We start from the raw sequence: 17030 nt of genomic DNA, 5'->3' as shown, positions 1-17030 counted from the left end.
GAATACGAAGCTGACCAGCAGGGTTAAGTCAAGTCTTTGTATTGCATACACAGAACTGGTGCTAGTTTCATAAAATGCATCCCATCTTTATACAAAATGACCAGCATATCATATAGAGGTCAGGCTAAAAATGCAAATTATACAAATAAGAGGAGAGCAGTGAACCCTGCGGCCAGAGCCCCTGGTCAATGGTGAGTTTGGTACATCCACTGCCAGCAATGGATGTCATCACATTTAAACAGTAAAAGACCTCAGCCGAAGGACGTTGAAGCAGAATTTAACCGAGTACAGGGCTTTATCACACTGCTGGGAACAGCTTCAGCTTCCCCTTGTACCTCCCCCTGGCCAGTGAGGGTGAGGGCTCTGAACAGCTTCAGCTTCCCCTTGTACCTCCCCCTGGCCAGTGAGGGTGAGGGCTCTGAACAGCAATCCTTACTAGGGGGAAGCTGCACTTACAAATAGGTTGCAAAACACTAGTGGCCTAGAGCTAAGCAGTGCATGCAGCTGCCCTCGCTCCCCCACTCATCAGTCCACAAACACACATTGGGATGACGCATGCCTGGGCTTAGTTAATTCCTGCTAGCTTGCCCATACCCACAGCATTGTTTTTAAATGTGAGATTTCACGCACTTGGCTTTTTAAGAGCAAAACAAGCCCATCTGTAAGCAAGGCAGGTGTTTGGGTTTATAGGAAGAGCTACAAAGGGAATCAGATCTCTTCCAAACAATAGGTGCCTCCTGCGTGGGGGGTGGACTTGGACTCCAGGAATGGGGCTGAATTGTAAAACTGCTGCTGATCCTCTAGGACCCCGACCCTGTCCCAAGCCAGCTAATAGAAATAGGGCTCTGCCTCAAGGTTGGCAGCACCTGCTAGAAAACATGCCCATGTACAACAGAACTGTTGTAAATAGGCCGATTCTCAGCAGCAACTCCTGATGTACCAGTTCATTGTGCAGCAGATTCTAGACACTTCTTGCCCTTCAGTATGTCTCCCTTAGTGAAAGGAGGCCTTAAATAAACCTTCATCACATGGATAGGAGCCTCCTGCTACAAATTTTATCCCTTTTCTCTACATAGTGAATTTTCTCCCCTAACTACTCCTGAAAAATTGGCAGCATTTGTTGCTTATTGTAATGATTTAAGGAGGGCATCTTAATTTAACTGCCATTAAATATGATACTCCCTTCTACCGAGCTTGATAAAGTTCAGGAGTTGATGGCAGTATTTCTCATGCCATCTTTCACAATCACACCTGGGGCAGCAGTGCTAACAAACACGTTGCTGGCTGACCAAGTGAAGAGTTTGCATGAATAATCTCGTGTATTTTCTTTAAGAACTGAAAGGCAAGGTGCTACTCGTCCCGTAAGGCCAGCAGGGTGGTAGTATGTAGAACCTCCTGGAGATAGTTTGCAGTTAGAGCTGGGCGGGAATCCCTTCTCCCATTCTGCAGACATTTTTGAGCTGTCAATATAGGGTGACCAGATGTCCAGATTTTTGGGTCTTTTTCTTATATAGGCTCCTATTACCCCCCCCATCCCCGGCCTGATTTTTCACACTTGCTGTCTGGTCACCCTATGTCAATATATTCCTCCCTACCCTGAATTGGGAAAAAGTGAAAATCGTGACAATTTTCACACCTTGAAAATCCAAAAAGAACAAATATTCAGCTTCGGTCACCCAGCAACGTTTCATTGTGCTACCGTTGAAATGTTTTGATTTCAACCATTGTTACACAGCTTAAATTTAGAAACGCAACATAGTTTTAAACCAAAAACCCAGAATTTTTCCAGGGACATTTTTGAGTCAAATCTCATCTCAACTGACCCTTTCCTACAAAAAGTTCCGGTTTTGAGAAATGGTCATTTTTCGATGAACACACACTTGTGGAAAAATTCCCAGCCAGCTCCAGCTGTTGTGTGATTGGCCTGATCTCCATGGGCACCAATGGCCTGGCTAGTTGCCTGTGCTAATCCATTGGTGCTGCAGCAGAGAAAGGGACCCAGGGACCTGTGCAATTGAACAAGGGGAAGCAAACTTGGTCCCAGCTGAAAGCTTGGATCTCCTTTTAAGCAGCCCCTAATGGATGGAGTTAAATGACAATTTTCCCATCAATTATTAAATTAGCACCTTTTATATATATATTTATAGAGAAATTACTTTTGTAAACAATAGTCTCCTCCTTCAGAAGGCCGTGTAGTCCATGGCATAATGCAGCTATGAACATTACCTTATAAATAGGAAGGGTAGCTTTCAAAAGCCAGCCAGAAGTGCAGCAATGGGAAGGGTTTTTTTTAGTTCCTTTCTCCTTTGCAGTCATATATTCCCCAAAAGGAAAGTGGATTTTTGTTTCTGGATTCAGCTGAAGCAAACTGGACCAACCGTGAAGCCAAACTGGTGTGAGACATCTCCATTGTGAAACACAGCCAGGTCTCGCAGGGGCAAGAGCGCCAGCTCCTCGGTGGAAAACTGGAAGATGGTGTCTGTGATCGAAGACTCGTTGTCCAGCTGTAACACACAATGGAGCTGCACTATGAGCATGGGTTGGTGGTGACAGTGTAAGAGGTCATAGGCCTTGTCCCCACTCAGAGAATCAGAAGATTAAGGTTCAACGAGACCTCAGGCGGTCACCTAGTCCAACCCCCTGCTCAAAGCAGGCCCAATCCCCAGACAGATTTTTGCCTCAGATCCCTAACTGGCCCCCTCAAGGATTGAACTCATAACCCTGGCTTTAGCAGGCCAATGCTCAAACCATCTCCCCCAGGTTAAACATCTCCATCAGAGTCTATTGAGAACAGTATCGTGCCCATACAAAAAGACACCCTGAAAGAGAAGCTGGCACCTAATTTGCTCGACACATTAGCATGCGTGTCCTGAACTGGAATTGCTTGCTGAGGGGGCGGGGGCTAGGGGGCAAACATCTATACTACATGGGCTCCAAATAGCTATGGGTAACGGGTGACTGCTTTGGCCAGGTCCCGTCATGGCAAAGGTTGATGTGGCACCCGTCTCCTCTTCCCAAGGCTACCTTTGAGACTAGCACTAAGCTCCTCTCCCTGCAGCTGGGAAGACCGGATTTATTCTTGTAGGAAGGTCTGTCAACGGTTGCTGGGTGTGACCTACAAGGGGTTCCACCGGAAAGGCCTTGGCCCTTCGGAAATCCCCACTTCTCTCAACCTAATTGCTTCTACTAAGAACACCCCCCCCCCCCCGGCCCCGCCTCCCCCCCCCCCCCCCCCTCCACGTACCATGCAGCCTGGCAGCGTGGTCAGGTAGCTCTGCTCCCTGGAGTCCGCTAGGAATTTGACGTCTTTCTCCAGCTGCGGCGCTCCGTTGGCGTCAGGCCTGCAGGAGTACGACACCTTCTGGGTGGCGAGGCTGCTGTGCAGCTTCAGGAAGCGGAGCTGGACGGTGCTGGCGCCCTGGTATTCCAGCTGCAGCGACAAGAGGGTTAACGGGGTTCAGCTGGGGGGCAGCGGGGAGCAGACCTACTGCAGCTGCTTAGAATGCTTAACCCACAGCAAAGCCCCCGAGTCTAGCCTGACGGAGAGGATGGCACCATGTGTGTCAGGAGGCTCTTCCAAGGCCCACATTTAACCCACCCTGAGATTACCGAGGAGTGCCCAGTTTTTCACTGGAACGCCCGGTCGAAAAGGGACCCTGGTGGCGCCAGTCAGCACCGCCGACCAGGCGGCACAGCAGGGCGAAAGCAGGCTCCCTGGCTCTGCAGGGCGCCACCCCCGCAGCTCTCACTGGCCCCAGTTCCTGGCCAATGGGGGCTGCGGAGCCAGTGCTTGGGGTGGAGGCAGAGTGTGAAGGCCCGTCCCCTGCGCTTAGGGGATGCACATGCTGCCCGCTTCCAGGAGCCATGCAGACCCAGGGCAGGTAGGGAGCCTGCCTTAACCCTGCTGTGCCTCCCGGCCAGAGCCCAAACCCTCTGCCCCAGGTCGGAACCCCCTCTAACTCCCTCCTACAGCTATCTCAGCCCTGAGACTCCTCTTGCACCCCAAACCCCTCATCCCCGGCCCCACCCGAGCCCACACCCTCAGCCAGAGCCCACACTCCCTCCCACACCTCAACCCCCTGCTCCAGCCCTGAGCTGCCTCCTGCACTCCAAACCCCTCAGTCCCAGCCCTGACCCCCCCCCTGCACCCCAAACCCTTCATCCCCAGAGCCCTCACACCCTTCCACACCCCAACCTCCTGCCCTGAGCCCTCTCCTGCACCCCAAATCCTTCATCCCCGGAGCCCTCACATCCTTCCACACCCCAACCCCCTGCCCCAGCCTAGAGCCCCCTCCTGCACCCCAAACCTTCATCCACGGAACCCTCACCCCCTTCCAAACCCGTGCCCTGAGCCCCCTCCTGCTCCCTCAGCCCCAGCCCTCACACCCTCCTGCACCCTAAACCCTTCACCCCCGACCCATCTCGGAGCCCTCACCCCAACCCCTGCCCCAGCCTGGTGAAAGTGTGGGGGAGAGAGCAAGCAACGAGGGGGGGATGCAGTGAGCCGGGAGCAGAGCAATTAGAAAGTTGGCAACCCTACGATTATCAGCTGGGGGGGACACGATGTTTTAACCCCATTGCCAGAGTCCCAGTGGAACAGGAGGGAGGGATACACCGTGGCTGTAGGACTGCCTGGCTTTCACCCCCCAGAGGTGTTACAAGTGTGCAGACGTTATTCAGGCCGGATGCCCACTCCCCTTCCTGGTTACAGGCACAGGTGGTGGTGGTGGTCGGCGAACCTGAGAGCAGCTTTCAGAGGCTGTAAGGCCAGAAGGGACCCGTGTGCTCACCCAGTCCAACCGTACATACAACACAGGCCCTAGGACGTCCCTGGATTAACTCCTGTTTCAAGCAGAGCTTGATTCAAGCGTTACCCTTAGCACCACCCACCCGCTCGCTCCTACGGAACGTGCCAAGCATGAGAACGGCAGGTTCTGCGTCCGCTATTATATCAGCCCTGCGTGCAGCGCTCGGATCGCGCCTGGTATTGAGCCCTGTCAATGAACGAAGAGAAGGGCCCCGTCCCTGACACCAGAACTGACCAGGAAGCCCCCAGGCAGGGCGCTGAACCACTCAAAGGTCTCCTTGGAGGTGTAAGCTCTCAGCCAGGCTTTGATAGGCACCTGGTGGGGGGAAACATTGCCACAGTTAGACGCCCCGGCTGCGGCTGACGAGACGACAGCCTGTCATGACTTTCACATCTGTGTCTGAGGTTAAACAGCTGGACGGCCTGGCAGCAAATAACTCTGACCAGGAACGGCAGCCTGGCTTCGTCTCCAGCCGAGGCAGCTCAGCAGAGCCGTGCCCTGGGCCTGCACGTGTGTAGTAAATGGCTCACTCTGGGTTTACACAGAGAGCAATCTCCCCTTCCGCCCCCCCCGCACCCCCTAAGGCAGCAGTATGCCCCTAAGCACCCCCAGAGGGGCTATGGACTAAGACTGCTCTCTGCCTTGCCCCCTGCACTGTTTGTGGCTTTGTCAGCACAAACCAGACACACAGCAAGTTACATGTGGCTGATCGTTGGTGCTAAGGCTCGGGGCTACATCCCTCTCTAATTCCCCCTCGTTCCCCTCATGTCCCGCCCCCGCTATGCTGTCAGTCACTCCCTCCCCAATTCCTGGACCTCTACCCTGGCTTCTAGATCATTTCCCAGGTCCTTATCCGCACAGGCCTGGCTCTGCCACCATCAGAGGCATTGCAGAGAAGCAGATTTTGTGCAAGTCCCGCGGCCTGAGAAAAGCAGCCAGACTCCTCCCTCCTCCCCTCCAATGCTGCAACCCCCCTGCCCTACCTGATTGCGTACTGGAGCGATACAGGTCTCTCCCCCTGCCGTGAAGTTGCAGAAGGCCAGCAGAGAGTCCTGCGGACTGCCTTGATTGGGGTCTATGTAATAATAACCTGGACGGGGGAAGAGCAAGGAGCGGGTCACCCAGAGCCGCTCGTGGTTGGGAAGAGAGGAGGCTGCTTTAGCTTTCATGTCCAAGGGTAGTGCCTGTTCCTAGAGCATCCACGCTAGAGCAAGAGTCCTGTGATGTGCTCTGCTGCATTCCCCACACTAGCCCCTTAACCACGTCGGTCTCACTTTGCTATAAATCATGCTGAATTCCCAGTCATGTCACGCGGCCTGACTCCCCACCCCAGCCAACCTTTCACACGCCGTTCCCAACAGTGGACTAAAACACCAGCCAGCCTGCTGGCAGGGTATGTGGGCACTCACTCCGCAGCCAGAAATCCGTTCCAGGCTGCCAGAACGCTCACATTGTAACCCACTTCTTTGTTTAAGCTCAAGCTGTAGCCGCTCCAGCTTCGAGTTCTGCTTTTTTTAGCTCAATCCCCAGTGAGTGAGCCCAGAGGACAAGCAGGAACTCATCCAGGCTTTGCACTGCTGTGGGCCTCGGCCCCTCCTCATGGGCTTCCTAAGTCCGAAGGAATCACATAAGCCGTTGGTGAGCGTGTTACACGTCCCCCTCGGTGCCTGATCCAAACAGGATCTGAGTGTGTTACAGCCCCAGCCCGTGACCTTTAGCAGCTCAGACTCTTAGCTGTGAGGGGCCCCAGCTGACTTCCCTCTGGCTCAGCCAAGATGGCGGAAGTCAACACACCGCCCCACCCTGAGCGCGGGGCCAGGAAAACATCAACCCGCCTGAGCACAATCGATGTGACCAGTAAAGAGTAACAGGCGATATCCCCAGCTCATCTTTTCTCCTCCTGAGAAGATACGACCAGGCTCTGGCTGTAGGAGCTGTCAATTAATGGGCTCTAAAGAGAGTGCAGGTCCGAGGGGCCGGAGGCTGTGTGCGCGCAATCCAGAACGAGAGAGAGGAGGTTATCTGGATATCTGTAGACCACCCACAGAGGAACCCTTCTTTTCTGCTGGACACCGATGCCCTGAGTGCAGTGGCTCAGTCAGCCCCCCAGCTACTACACGCCAGTGGCGAGCTTTCCTTAATGGAGCTACCAAGCCGAGTTCAGAGAGGACTGGAAGGAGCCCAGTCCACCCGTGACATCCGGACTGGGATCCCGCTCCCCCAAGGGCACGGTGCTGTTTGTTCAGTACCGTCAGGCAGGTCAGGCTGAGCCAGGAGGAGCTCCTTGCAGTTGGCAGCCGGGTTGTCTTGAGTGCCATTTGGGGGCTCTACCAGGAGCTTCAGCTCATGGCCCAAGTTGTCCAGAAGAGCCCACACCCTGGCGTAGTTCAGTTTGTTGGTTGAATAAATCAGATGCTAAAAGGGGTGGAAGAAATACAGAAAGTAACTCGAATCTCCCTCACCTTTCCCCAGGCAGCCAGGAACAGCCCAAGGGCACCCAATGTCTGTCTTGTCCAGTTACACTGTGGCTGTTGAGAGCAGGGACTCTCTCTCACAATGTACAGCACCTTGCACAATAGGGCCCTGATCTCAGCTGGGGCCTCTAGGTACTACTGGAATATGAATAATAAGGGGGGCAGGTAGGAGAGGAAGTTGGTATGCTTAAGTAGATGCCTCCTTACTAAGTACATTCACTGGGCTTTGTGATCTAACACTGCAGCACTGACTGGTGACGCTTTCTGGGGAGTGGCCAACAGGCTTAGCTGGTTTTTCCTTAGACTGGAGGAAGTCTTCTCCTGCCCAAAGAAGAGCGAAGTTACAAGCTCTTCTGTTGTGGCTGGAAATTGGAAAGCAGTGTAAAGAGGGTGAACGTGATTTGAGACTTGCAATGCAAACCCGGGGAGATGGAGGCCACTGGTTGTTCGGTGCCCTCAATTCTCCTGCTTCTAGCTTAGCGCTGATTAAACCACCATATATTTTATATTAAAGCAAGCCTTCTGCAAGCGAACACCCCCCCTTCCCACCCCCAAGCCCAGGGAGCCAATACACAGCTCCCACCAGGCCAAGACTAACCAGAGCTTTGGGAAAGGAAACATTCCCCCCACCAAAGCAGCAGCCCCCATCACATGCTCTGCGTGACTCGATGGCTGTGTTCCGCCCCTCCCCCCCCAACACTCACCTTCAGTTCCTCCATGGAGACATTTAGCGAGGGTCCCCTGGGACCGGCAAGGCCGGGCGCACCCTAGACGACAACGACAACATAGATTCATAGATTCTAGGATTGGAAGGAACCTCGAAAGGTCGAGTCCAGTCCCCTGCCCTCATGGCAGGACCAAATACTGTCTAGACCATCCCTGATAGACATTTATCTAACCTACTCTTAAATATCTCCAGAGATGGAGATTCCACAACCTCCCTAGGCAATGTATTCCAGTGTTTAACCACCCTGACAGTTAGGAACTTTTTCCTAATGTCCAACCTAGACCTCCCTTGCTGCAGTTTAAGCCCATTGCTTCTTGTTCTATCCTTAGAGGCTAAGGTGAACAAGTTTTCTCCCTCCTCCTTATGACATCCTTTTAGATACCTGAAAACTGCTATCATGTCTCCTCTCAGTCTTCTCTTTTCCAAACTAAACAAACCCAATTCTTTCAGCCTTCCTTCATAGGTCATGTTCTCAAGACCTTTAATCATTCTTGTTGCTCTTCACTGGACCCTCTCCAATTTCTCCACATCTTTCTTGAAATGCGGTGCCCAGAACTGGACACAATACTCCAGTTGAGGCCTAACCAGTGCAGACTAGAGCGAAAGAATGGGTTCTCGTGTCTTGCTCACAACACACCTGTTAATACCTCCCAGAATCATTGGCACCCCTCTCGGCATTCTGCACAGAGCATCAACAGGGTGGCCTGAGCCAGCAGTGGACTGGATGCGAGGACCCAGGAGGTCCCTTCCAGTCCTACTGCCATTCAGTGCTCCCCAGGTACACGGCAGGCGGCTGCCACGGCCTTTTGACTCCCCCGCCTCCATCTGTTGTCAGCCGCACAGGGCAAGTTCTCTCTTGTTTGAGAAGGAAAGGACGGGGGATATGTAAATATCAGCTTAACTTACAGGCAGGCCTGGCTCGCCTTTGGGTCCTGGCAGGCCTTGGAAACCTTTAAGTCCCTAACATGAGAGAGAGGGGAAAACAATAAACAGTCAGCAAGAGACTGCAGCTGGAGACTGTCCCAGAGAAAGCACTAGGAATCCCTGCTCTTCCCTCTGTCAGGGCCCGCACCCCTAGTGGATCAGTCCATCTAGGATCAAACGTCTCCCAAGACACTCTCCGGGGTGAAGGTGTGTGGGACGAGCTGCAGGGACTGAAGGAGACACGGGGGGCTTTTAGGGATGTGCTGTTTCTTACAGCAGCATCACCAGAACAGACGGGCCGCTGCCGCCGCCGCTGAAGACTAGCGCAGTGCAGACCCCATCCAGCCCTGCATGATGCACGTTGAAGGCTAGACACAGGCTCTGCCACAGCTTCCCACCAGAGCTGGGAATGGCTCGTAAGGTCGTGCTCATCAGATGCAGATGTGGTTTCGTTTGCCCCCTTCGCATGCCTGGAGAGTGCGAAAGCACAGGGCCATAGAAAGTGGGGCCACCCACAGCATGAGAGCCAACCCCCAAAATGCAGGGGAGGAAGAGGAGGGCTGGTTGCTTCCTTATAATTATAGAAGATTAGGGTTGGAAGAGACCTCAGGAGGTCATCTAGTCCAGGGGTTCTCAAACTGGGGGTTGGGACCCTCAAGGGGTCACAAAGTTATTACGGGGGGGGGGGGGGGGGGGGGGTGGTCACGAGCTGTCAGCCTCAACTCCAAGCCCCGCTTTGCCTCCAGTTTTTAATGTATGGGGGGAGGGAGGTCGCACTCAGAGGCTTGCTGTGTGAAAGGGGTCACCAGTACAAAAGTCTGAGAACCCCTGATCTAGTCCAATTTCCTGCTCAAGGCAGGACCAACCCCAACTAAATCATCCCAGCCAGGGCTTTGTCAAGGCCTTAAAAACCTCTATGGATGGAGATTTCACCACCTCCCTAGGTAACCCATTCCAGTGCTTCACCACCCTCCTAGTGAAATAGTGTTTCCTAATATCCAACCTAGACCTCCCCCACTGCAACCTGAGACCATTGCTCCTTGTTCTGTCATCTGCTACCACTGAGAACAGCTGAGCTCCATCCTCTTTGGAACCCCCCCCTTCAGGTAGTTGAAGGCTGCTATCAAATCCCCCCTCACTCTTCTCTTCTGGAGACTAAACAAGCCCAGTTCCCACAGCCTCTCCTCATAAGTCATGTGCCCCAGCCCCCTCATCATTTTGGTTGCCCTTCGCTGGACTCTCTCCAATTTGTCCACATCCTTTCTGAGCTAGGTGGAGGGAGATGCACCTAGAGCACAGGACATGTGGCTATAGCCACATCAGGTGGGATATGTTCAGAGGAGAGAGCTAGGATGCCGTCAGGTTACAAAAGAGAACACCATGTCCTACTTACTTTTTGTCCAAATAAGCCCTGGAAGGGAAAAGACAGAAAAAAAAAACAAACATTCTCTGAGTTGGAAAATATAAACTGATTTGGGAAGACATACAACACCTGCAGCAATAAATACATAGAATAATATGAATAAAACACTTTTCCTCAGCAGCTTTCAAAGCAATATGCAAAGGAGGTATCATTAGCCCCATTTTACAGATGGGGAAACGGAGGCATAGGGCAAGGCTGTGACCCAGCAGGCTAGGAGCAGGGCTGGGAATAGAATCCAGGTCTCCTGAGTCCTAGGCCAATGCTCTGTCCAGTCGGCCCTACTGCCACCCCTTTCACATCTGTATGGTGCCCAATCCCGAGCTACCCCATTAAGTGTCAGTCACTGCATCACTTGTTACCAGCAAAGCACAATGAGGCCAGGGAATCCCAGGCTTCTGACGACTTGTGAGGTTAAAACCCAATATACATAATCTATCTCACCTGGCAGAATGTGACTTGCCCCATCCACCCCCACAGTCTAGAGGGAGAGTGTGAACAGCCCCACCAAGCCTGCCATACTACAGGAAGATGGGGGAGAAGGCCAGTTTGGAAGAGGGAGCAAAGTAGTTTCAAAAGAAACCATGGAAAGTCTCTGACGGAGAGGAGTGCTGTGGGGGAGGGCTCCCCGAATCGTTCTGAAATGTCCCAATAATTATTATGATGTAACTAGTCATGCTACTCTCCAACTGGCTTCGGTGGACCACTGTAAACCAGAGCATCTATCCAAGGGCACGAAGCAGCTGGCTGCCCATCTCTCGCATGGTACCATCATATGCACCCCCTCTGGGACAGCGAAGGACTTACTGGCATTCCAGGGAAGCCGGAGGATCCCCGTGGACCAGGTGGGCCGATATTACCCTGCAAAAATGGCACAAGCTCAGTTGACAACATATTGCAGGAAAATGTGGGAAAAACCCATGGGTGCCCCTGGACCTGGGTTGCCCCATTCAGGGCCTTGGCGTTTAGAGCATGCACTGAACCTCCAAGCTGCAGAGAGATTTGCCAGCCCTCAGGGCAAGAAAGGAACATCACTAACAAGAATACTTCGCACATAGTCAGCTGACGATCACACTGTACCTTCAACAATTAAACCTCACTACATCCATGAGGTTAATCCCAACCCTATTTGGAGTATAAAAAGGAAATGGAGTCCAATGAGATTAGAAGACTTGCCCAAAGTCAATAGAAAGGCAGTGTCAGCGTCAGGAATGGACCCGAGCACCAATTCCCAGTCCCCTGTTCTAACCACTAGACCCCACTGTCTGTTGGCAACTCTCCATCCTTTTGCAGCGCCGGGAGCCGCATGCTGGGATACACATTCAAAGCCATTTCTCATTTTTCTATCTGCCACTGTATGTTGCAACAGCAACAAAAAAGTGCCAAAAATCCACCCAAGCCAAATTCCAATTCCCTCCCTCCAATAACGTCGCTTCTGCCTGCATTCCTTTGTCCCTACCCCAAGGTGCGTGCACTGCATTCCTCTTCTCACAGTCCAACCCCAGGCTGGGAACTTACCTTTGGATGAATTCATCGCTTCCCCCATGCATCTCCCTTTTCTCCCCAACATGTCTGGCTGGTGAGTCTTGCCCACATGCTCAGGGTTTAGCTGATTGCCATATTTGGGGTCGGGAAGGAATTTTCCTCCAGGGCAGATTGGCAGAGGCCGTGGGGGTTTTTCGCCTTCCTCTATAGCGTGGGGCATGGGTCACTTGCTGGAGGATTCTCTGCACCTTGAAGTCTTTAAACCATGATTTGAGGACTTCAATGGCTCAGACATAGGTTAGGGGGTTGATACAGGAGTCTGCGGCCTGCGTTGTGCAGGAGGTCAGACTAGATGATCATAATGGTCCCTTCTGACCTTAAAGTCTATGATTCTATGATTGGGGCTACCAGCTAGTGCCTGAAAGCAGCCGTGCAAGCCAGCAGGGGGTAGGGCTGCATCCGAAGAAGTGGGCTGTAGCCCACGAAAGCTTATGTTCTAATAAATGTGTTAGTCTCTAAGGTGCCACAAGTACTCCTGTTCTTTCTGCGGATACAGACTAACATGGCTGCTACTCTGAAACAAGAAGGGGAGGACAAATTGAAGTCTTTTACCTGCTCTCCCTTTGATCCAGGCCTTCCAGGTGCACCTATGGGTCCTTGCTTGCCCTAAGAGATGCGACAGGTACTGAGTGAGCACCACAGTAGTTGAAAGAGGCAAGACAGGGAAAAGAAAGAAAAGAAAGAAATCACTACACATACCTTGAAGCCATCATCTCCTTGCGGGCCACGATATCCCTTGCTGCCTTTCTCACCCTAGAAGAGCCAATCATGGCAGGAATTGGTAACAGCACAGACGACAAATCTCAACAGCCCTACAGCTGAGACATGGGAAGGCCAGGGTCTAGCAGCCCTTTAAAAATCATTTTCGGGAGATGGAGGGCGAGCTGGCGTGGAGGTTAGATACAGGGAACCATACTAATGTCAGTTATTACATCTCATTATGGCAGCCAAGGACTGAGGTTTTGTTGGCTGTAGGACAGGGGATTCTGAGACCAAAGGAGTTAATGCAGATGATCATCGGTGCAGGTTTTGCTGTATGTTTTAAGTACAAAGCATTGATAGATATTGATCATGTTCTCTATACAGCTGTTATCATCAGATCGGTGAGCACCCTAAAGAGATTCAAAATCCTCCCTAGATGAGTAATCCACACAAATGCAAACAAGATAAATGTTCTTCCTTCAAACTCAAACGCCGAGAGGAGGGAAACTGCAGAAATTAGCAGGAGGCCTAGACTGGTTCCACTTTCCTGATTACATGGGGTTTTCTCTTATGTTGATAGGCCAGTGGCAAATAGTCTGACCAAGAACCTCGAACTCATCCCATTGAGAGCAGAGGTGCGCTAACAAATCAGCCAAGCAGGGCCAGACAGTTCCAAGCATGGTGAACCAGTGTTGTGATGCTGACAAGGACAACTGGCTGAAAACTTTCTGGAGAAGTGCTTTTGTTTTTCAGGGGATTTCTGGGTTTGTTTGTTTGGTTGGTTGGTTTTTTTAGGGGCGTGGAATGGCATTATACAATAAACAGAAATTCTTGTGATAAAAATGTCTTGTCAAAAAAATTTGGCAATGAAAAATCCAAACATTTTTGGTTTTAAACCATTTTTTTCCAGTTTTTTGATGAAAACCCAAGGAGTTTTCCAAGAAAATTTTGGATGAAAATTTAAAAAAATATATATTGTTTACCGTAATTTTCCATGGTGAAAACCAAAACTAAACCAGTAGGCCAACCAGCCCTACTGACAATGCTGTGGGCAGGCGAAGCCCTGGGGGTCCTGGATCCCAATAGGACCGGCCCTGCGTGCGAAGAAGCAGGATGGCTAAGCTGGAAAGATTTTGAATAAGTGACTCTCCCGACTATGCAACCATGAACTAAAGTCATACTCCACCCATGCAAAGCCCCCACTAAAACACAGTGCTCAAGTGATCAGTAGAACAGAACACTACATACCTTCTGTCCTTTTGGTCCCTGGTCTCCCTTCACCCCTTTCAGTCCAGGAATCCCCTGTTGGGGGAAAAATGTAGCATCCATGTATCTCCATCAATTAGGACACTCTGACTACTGTTGAGTTAGTTACTTGCTGCTGAGAACTCTGCTAGGCAATAACACTTCTAGATGGGCTGAATGTCTCGTGTCCATGAGTATCTCGTCCCCCAACAAAGACCAACCTTGCCAGTAACAACTACTGCTGGCTGCCATTAAAGCTGCTTGAAATTTTATGAATTTTGCATTTTCAAAAAATTTTTTTTTGGATGAACAAAGACTTTCAACAGGGAAAATACATTTTTCCAACAGTTCTCATCAAAACTTTTCAAGTTCTTCAACTGGACCCTTTTTTTTTTTAAATGAATGAAATTTCAACAAAACGTTTAAAAGTTTTTCAACATTTGGAAAAACTTGTAAAAAAAAAAAAGTAATTCAAATTCACACACCATCTAAACAAAAAATATTGTTTTTTTGACCAATTTTAGCCGCCACATCTTGATCCCCGACCTGGAAGTGCTGTGCTCACGGAGGGCACTTCTTCTGGAAATGTGATTACATCACCTGCCTGACAGATCCATCCCAAGGCTGAGATGTTCTTCTCACACATCATGGTTGGTCAGAAAATTCAGGGATGGGAGATGCATAGATTATACCAAAATGTTGTTTTTCCATCATGATTTTATTTTCATCAAAATTATCTAACCAGCTATATGGCATGCTCTATTGTAGGAATGTTAGTTTCTGGAAGGGCAGGTAAGATTGAATAGGCAAAATACCTACAAAGTTTAGACCTTTATGCTTAACTGATTTTGGAATTTTTTTCCCTATAGGATGAACCTGTCCAGGGGGCAAACAATCTAACTAATATTATGATAGGGCGTGATCCATTTATTAATAGGATTATATGATAGGGTGCTTGCATCAGCAGAGGACTTGACTTGACCCAGGCAGTCCTTGTCAGTCCTATGTCTCGTCATTTGTAGATGAACAAAACATGAAGCGCACAGGGATTGTCATAGCAACCGCTGGATAGCAAAAAGGCAGCTTTTGCCTTCCCAACAGGGAAGCAGAAGCTCACACAACATGAAGGCTGCCCTGCTCCAGCCTAAAGACATGATCCTGCATCCAAGGGCATGCACTGACTATATGGAGCCCCATTGTGGTGCTCTCAAGCCAGCAGGAATCAGGAGTAACTCCGCTGAAGACAGGGGCCTTACAAGGGTGTCAAACCAACGAGAGAAGAATCAGTCCCATGGTGCTGGGAGAGCAGAGAACGCTCCCTGAGACAAGGTTCCAAGCAGTCCTGGACTCTCCACCTTTGTACAGCACCTAGCACAATAGGATCCCGGTCCACACAGAGCCTTGTAGCAGAGCCAGGATTTGAACTTTGCTCTCCTGAGTGCCTTACCCACAAGACTGCCCTTCCTAGAAAGCTCTTCAGCACCATGTGCTCTAGGCCTAGAAAGAGTCAGATTCCAAGGCCAGAAGGGAGCATTTTGATCAACTACCACAGGCCAGATCATGCGTACCACAGGCCAGAGAACTTCTTCAAAATAATTCCTAGAGCTTTCAGAAAAAAAACAAACCCAATCTTAATTTAAAACTTGTCGGTGAAAGAGCAGGCTCAGAAGAGACACCTATCCCATCTCTGTGGCCAATACTCACATAAGGTCCTTGTGGGCCACGTGGTCCCTCTGACCCTGGTTCACCTGGATGGCCCTGGAAGGCAGAAGGAGAAGAGACCCATCTCAGTGTCACAACAGAACAGCAAGGTAGGAACAATTCCATGGGTGTTTCTCGTGCAGAAAGAAAGCTGAGTCTTGCGGAGATGATGCAAGTGCCAGAAAGATGGGAACAGGTCCTGGGATCCACGCTTTAGGTAAGAGGAGGAGAAAGGATTTGCCCCAGATGATTCCTTTACAGAGTAAGAGTGGGGACAAACAGCCATATGCAAGATGTGGGGACAGTTTGTGAGGAACAGGACATACTGCTCCCACATACATCACTGCTCCATGAGCAGCCTAAGGCAGGTAAGGTGCTTCTCCTCCAGTTTCTCTACTGGCTCCTCCCCTCCTTGCCACATGGACAGATCAGCTCTCAGCAGGATCTCCGGTGATGCTAATCAGCCTCTTACCATTTCATTGCTGTGAAAACCCTCAGCATAGGGGAAAGAGAAGTCAGAGACACCGTACCAGCAGTGGCACAGCTGGGACAGGCCTAGGCAAGAGCATCTAACAGGCTTGGTACCATAAGGGGCTATCAGATCAGGACTTGCAAATCCAATCCATTCAGAGACCTCTGGTGCCTGGAATCCTGGCCAGGACGACAGGAAAATCCAGTCCAGTTTGCCCCATGGCTGTCCAAGGTGACTGTCAATGAAACCTATAATGGACCCAGACTTAGCCCTGGCATGACAGGCCAAGGAGAAGTAGGTGACATGGATCTGTCTGCCCAGCGGAGTCTGGGCACATCCAACTGGTGATAGCTACACAACCATGCCTAGCACAGTAGCTGTGTGGAGCGCTCACCCAGCCTAAGGGCCGGGCTAGCTCAGCACTGTAAGTGGCTAGTGCAGCCCGGGCAAGGCTAGACATCTCAAGGCGACGGGAGACCGGGACTGTCGCATGGCACAGCTGGGAAAGGACAAGATAAACAGCTGGGTTTCCTACCTTGGGCCCCTTGGGGCCTCTTGGGAGCTTGCGCCCAGCTTTGCCTCGCTTGCCCTGTGCAACGATAGAGAACTGGAGTTTGTGAACAAAGTCATGTGAAAATCAACGCTGGCTTCTGCTCAGCTCCGCTACCACAGTCCGCCAGGGGGTCGCCCCTAAAGCTCCTCACTGCTAAAGTACCCCAGCATCACCCCCAGCAACGGTATCCTCTCCCCATCACTACAGTATCCCGTCCCCCCGTCAGCCTCAAACATGCCCCTTTGCAAACTGCCCTCATTCCGTGCTGCTCACGCAGGAGCGAGAGGAATTAACTCCGACCGTTCACACTGGGGTTAGTGTTCACCACCAGCATGGAGCAACCGCTAGCAGAGGACGCAGAGCACGTGGCAGGGAAGATAATGCCACCTTACCCGTCTGCCTGGATTGCCAGGGAGGCCCTGATCTCCTTCGCGCCCGCTGTTCCCCTAAGGAAACAGA

General features: G+C 51.2%; 1 protein-coding gene across 3 annotated transcripts in view; it reads right to left on the bottom strand.

Annotated features, from left to right (window-relative positions):
* Positions 1-70: 70 nt before the first annotated feature.
* The window catches only part of COL27A1 (collagen type XXVII alpha 1 chain), a 255228-nt gene continuing 238268 nt past the window's right edge, over positions 71-17030 (bottom strand). For all 3 annotated transcript variants that reach the window (XM_034793733.1, XM_034793734.1, XM_034793735.1), the window contains 15 exons: positions 16964-17017; positions 16554-16607; positions 15550-15603; positions 13849-13902; positions 12598-12651; positions 12451-12504; positions 11161-11214; positions 10327-10344; positions 8916-8969; positions 7987-8049; positions 7058-7223; positions 5792-5898; positions 5043-5123; positions 3245-3430; positions 71-2504 (listed from right to left, as the gene is read on the bottom strand). In XM_034793733.1, the coding sequence (XP_034649624.1) occupies positions 2355-2504; positions 3245-3430; positions 5043-5123; positions 5792-5898; positions 7058-7223; positions 7987-8049; positions 8916-8969; positions 10327-10344; positions 11161-11214; positions 12451-12504; positions 12598-12651; positions 13849-13902; positions 15550-15603; positions 16554-16607; positions 16964-17017 (1203 nt within the window). In that variant the 3' untranslated portion in view covers positions 71-2354. The remainder of the gene's footprint in view (positions 2505-3244; positions 3431-5042; positions 5124-5791; positions 5899-7057; positions 7224-7986; positions 8050-8915; positions 8970-10326; positions 10345-11160; positions 11215-12450; positions 12505-12597; positions 12652-13848; positions 13903-15549; positions 15604-16553; positions 16608-16963; positions 17018-17030) is intronic.

Source organism: Trachemys scripta, chromosome 17 (genome assembly GCF_013100865.1).
Source record: "Trachemys scripta elegans isolate TJP31775 chromosome 17, CAS_Tse_1.0, whole genome shotgun sequence".
Taxonomy (NCBI): domain Eukaryota; kingdom Metazoa; phylum Chordata; order Testudines; family Emydidae; genus Trachemys; species Trachemys scripta.
This window is presented reverse-complemented; position numbering and strand designations above follow the sequence as displayed.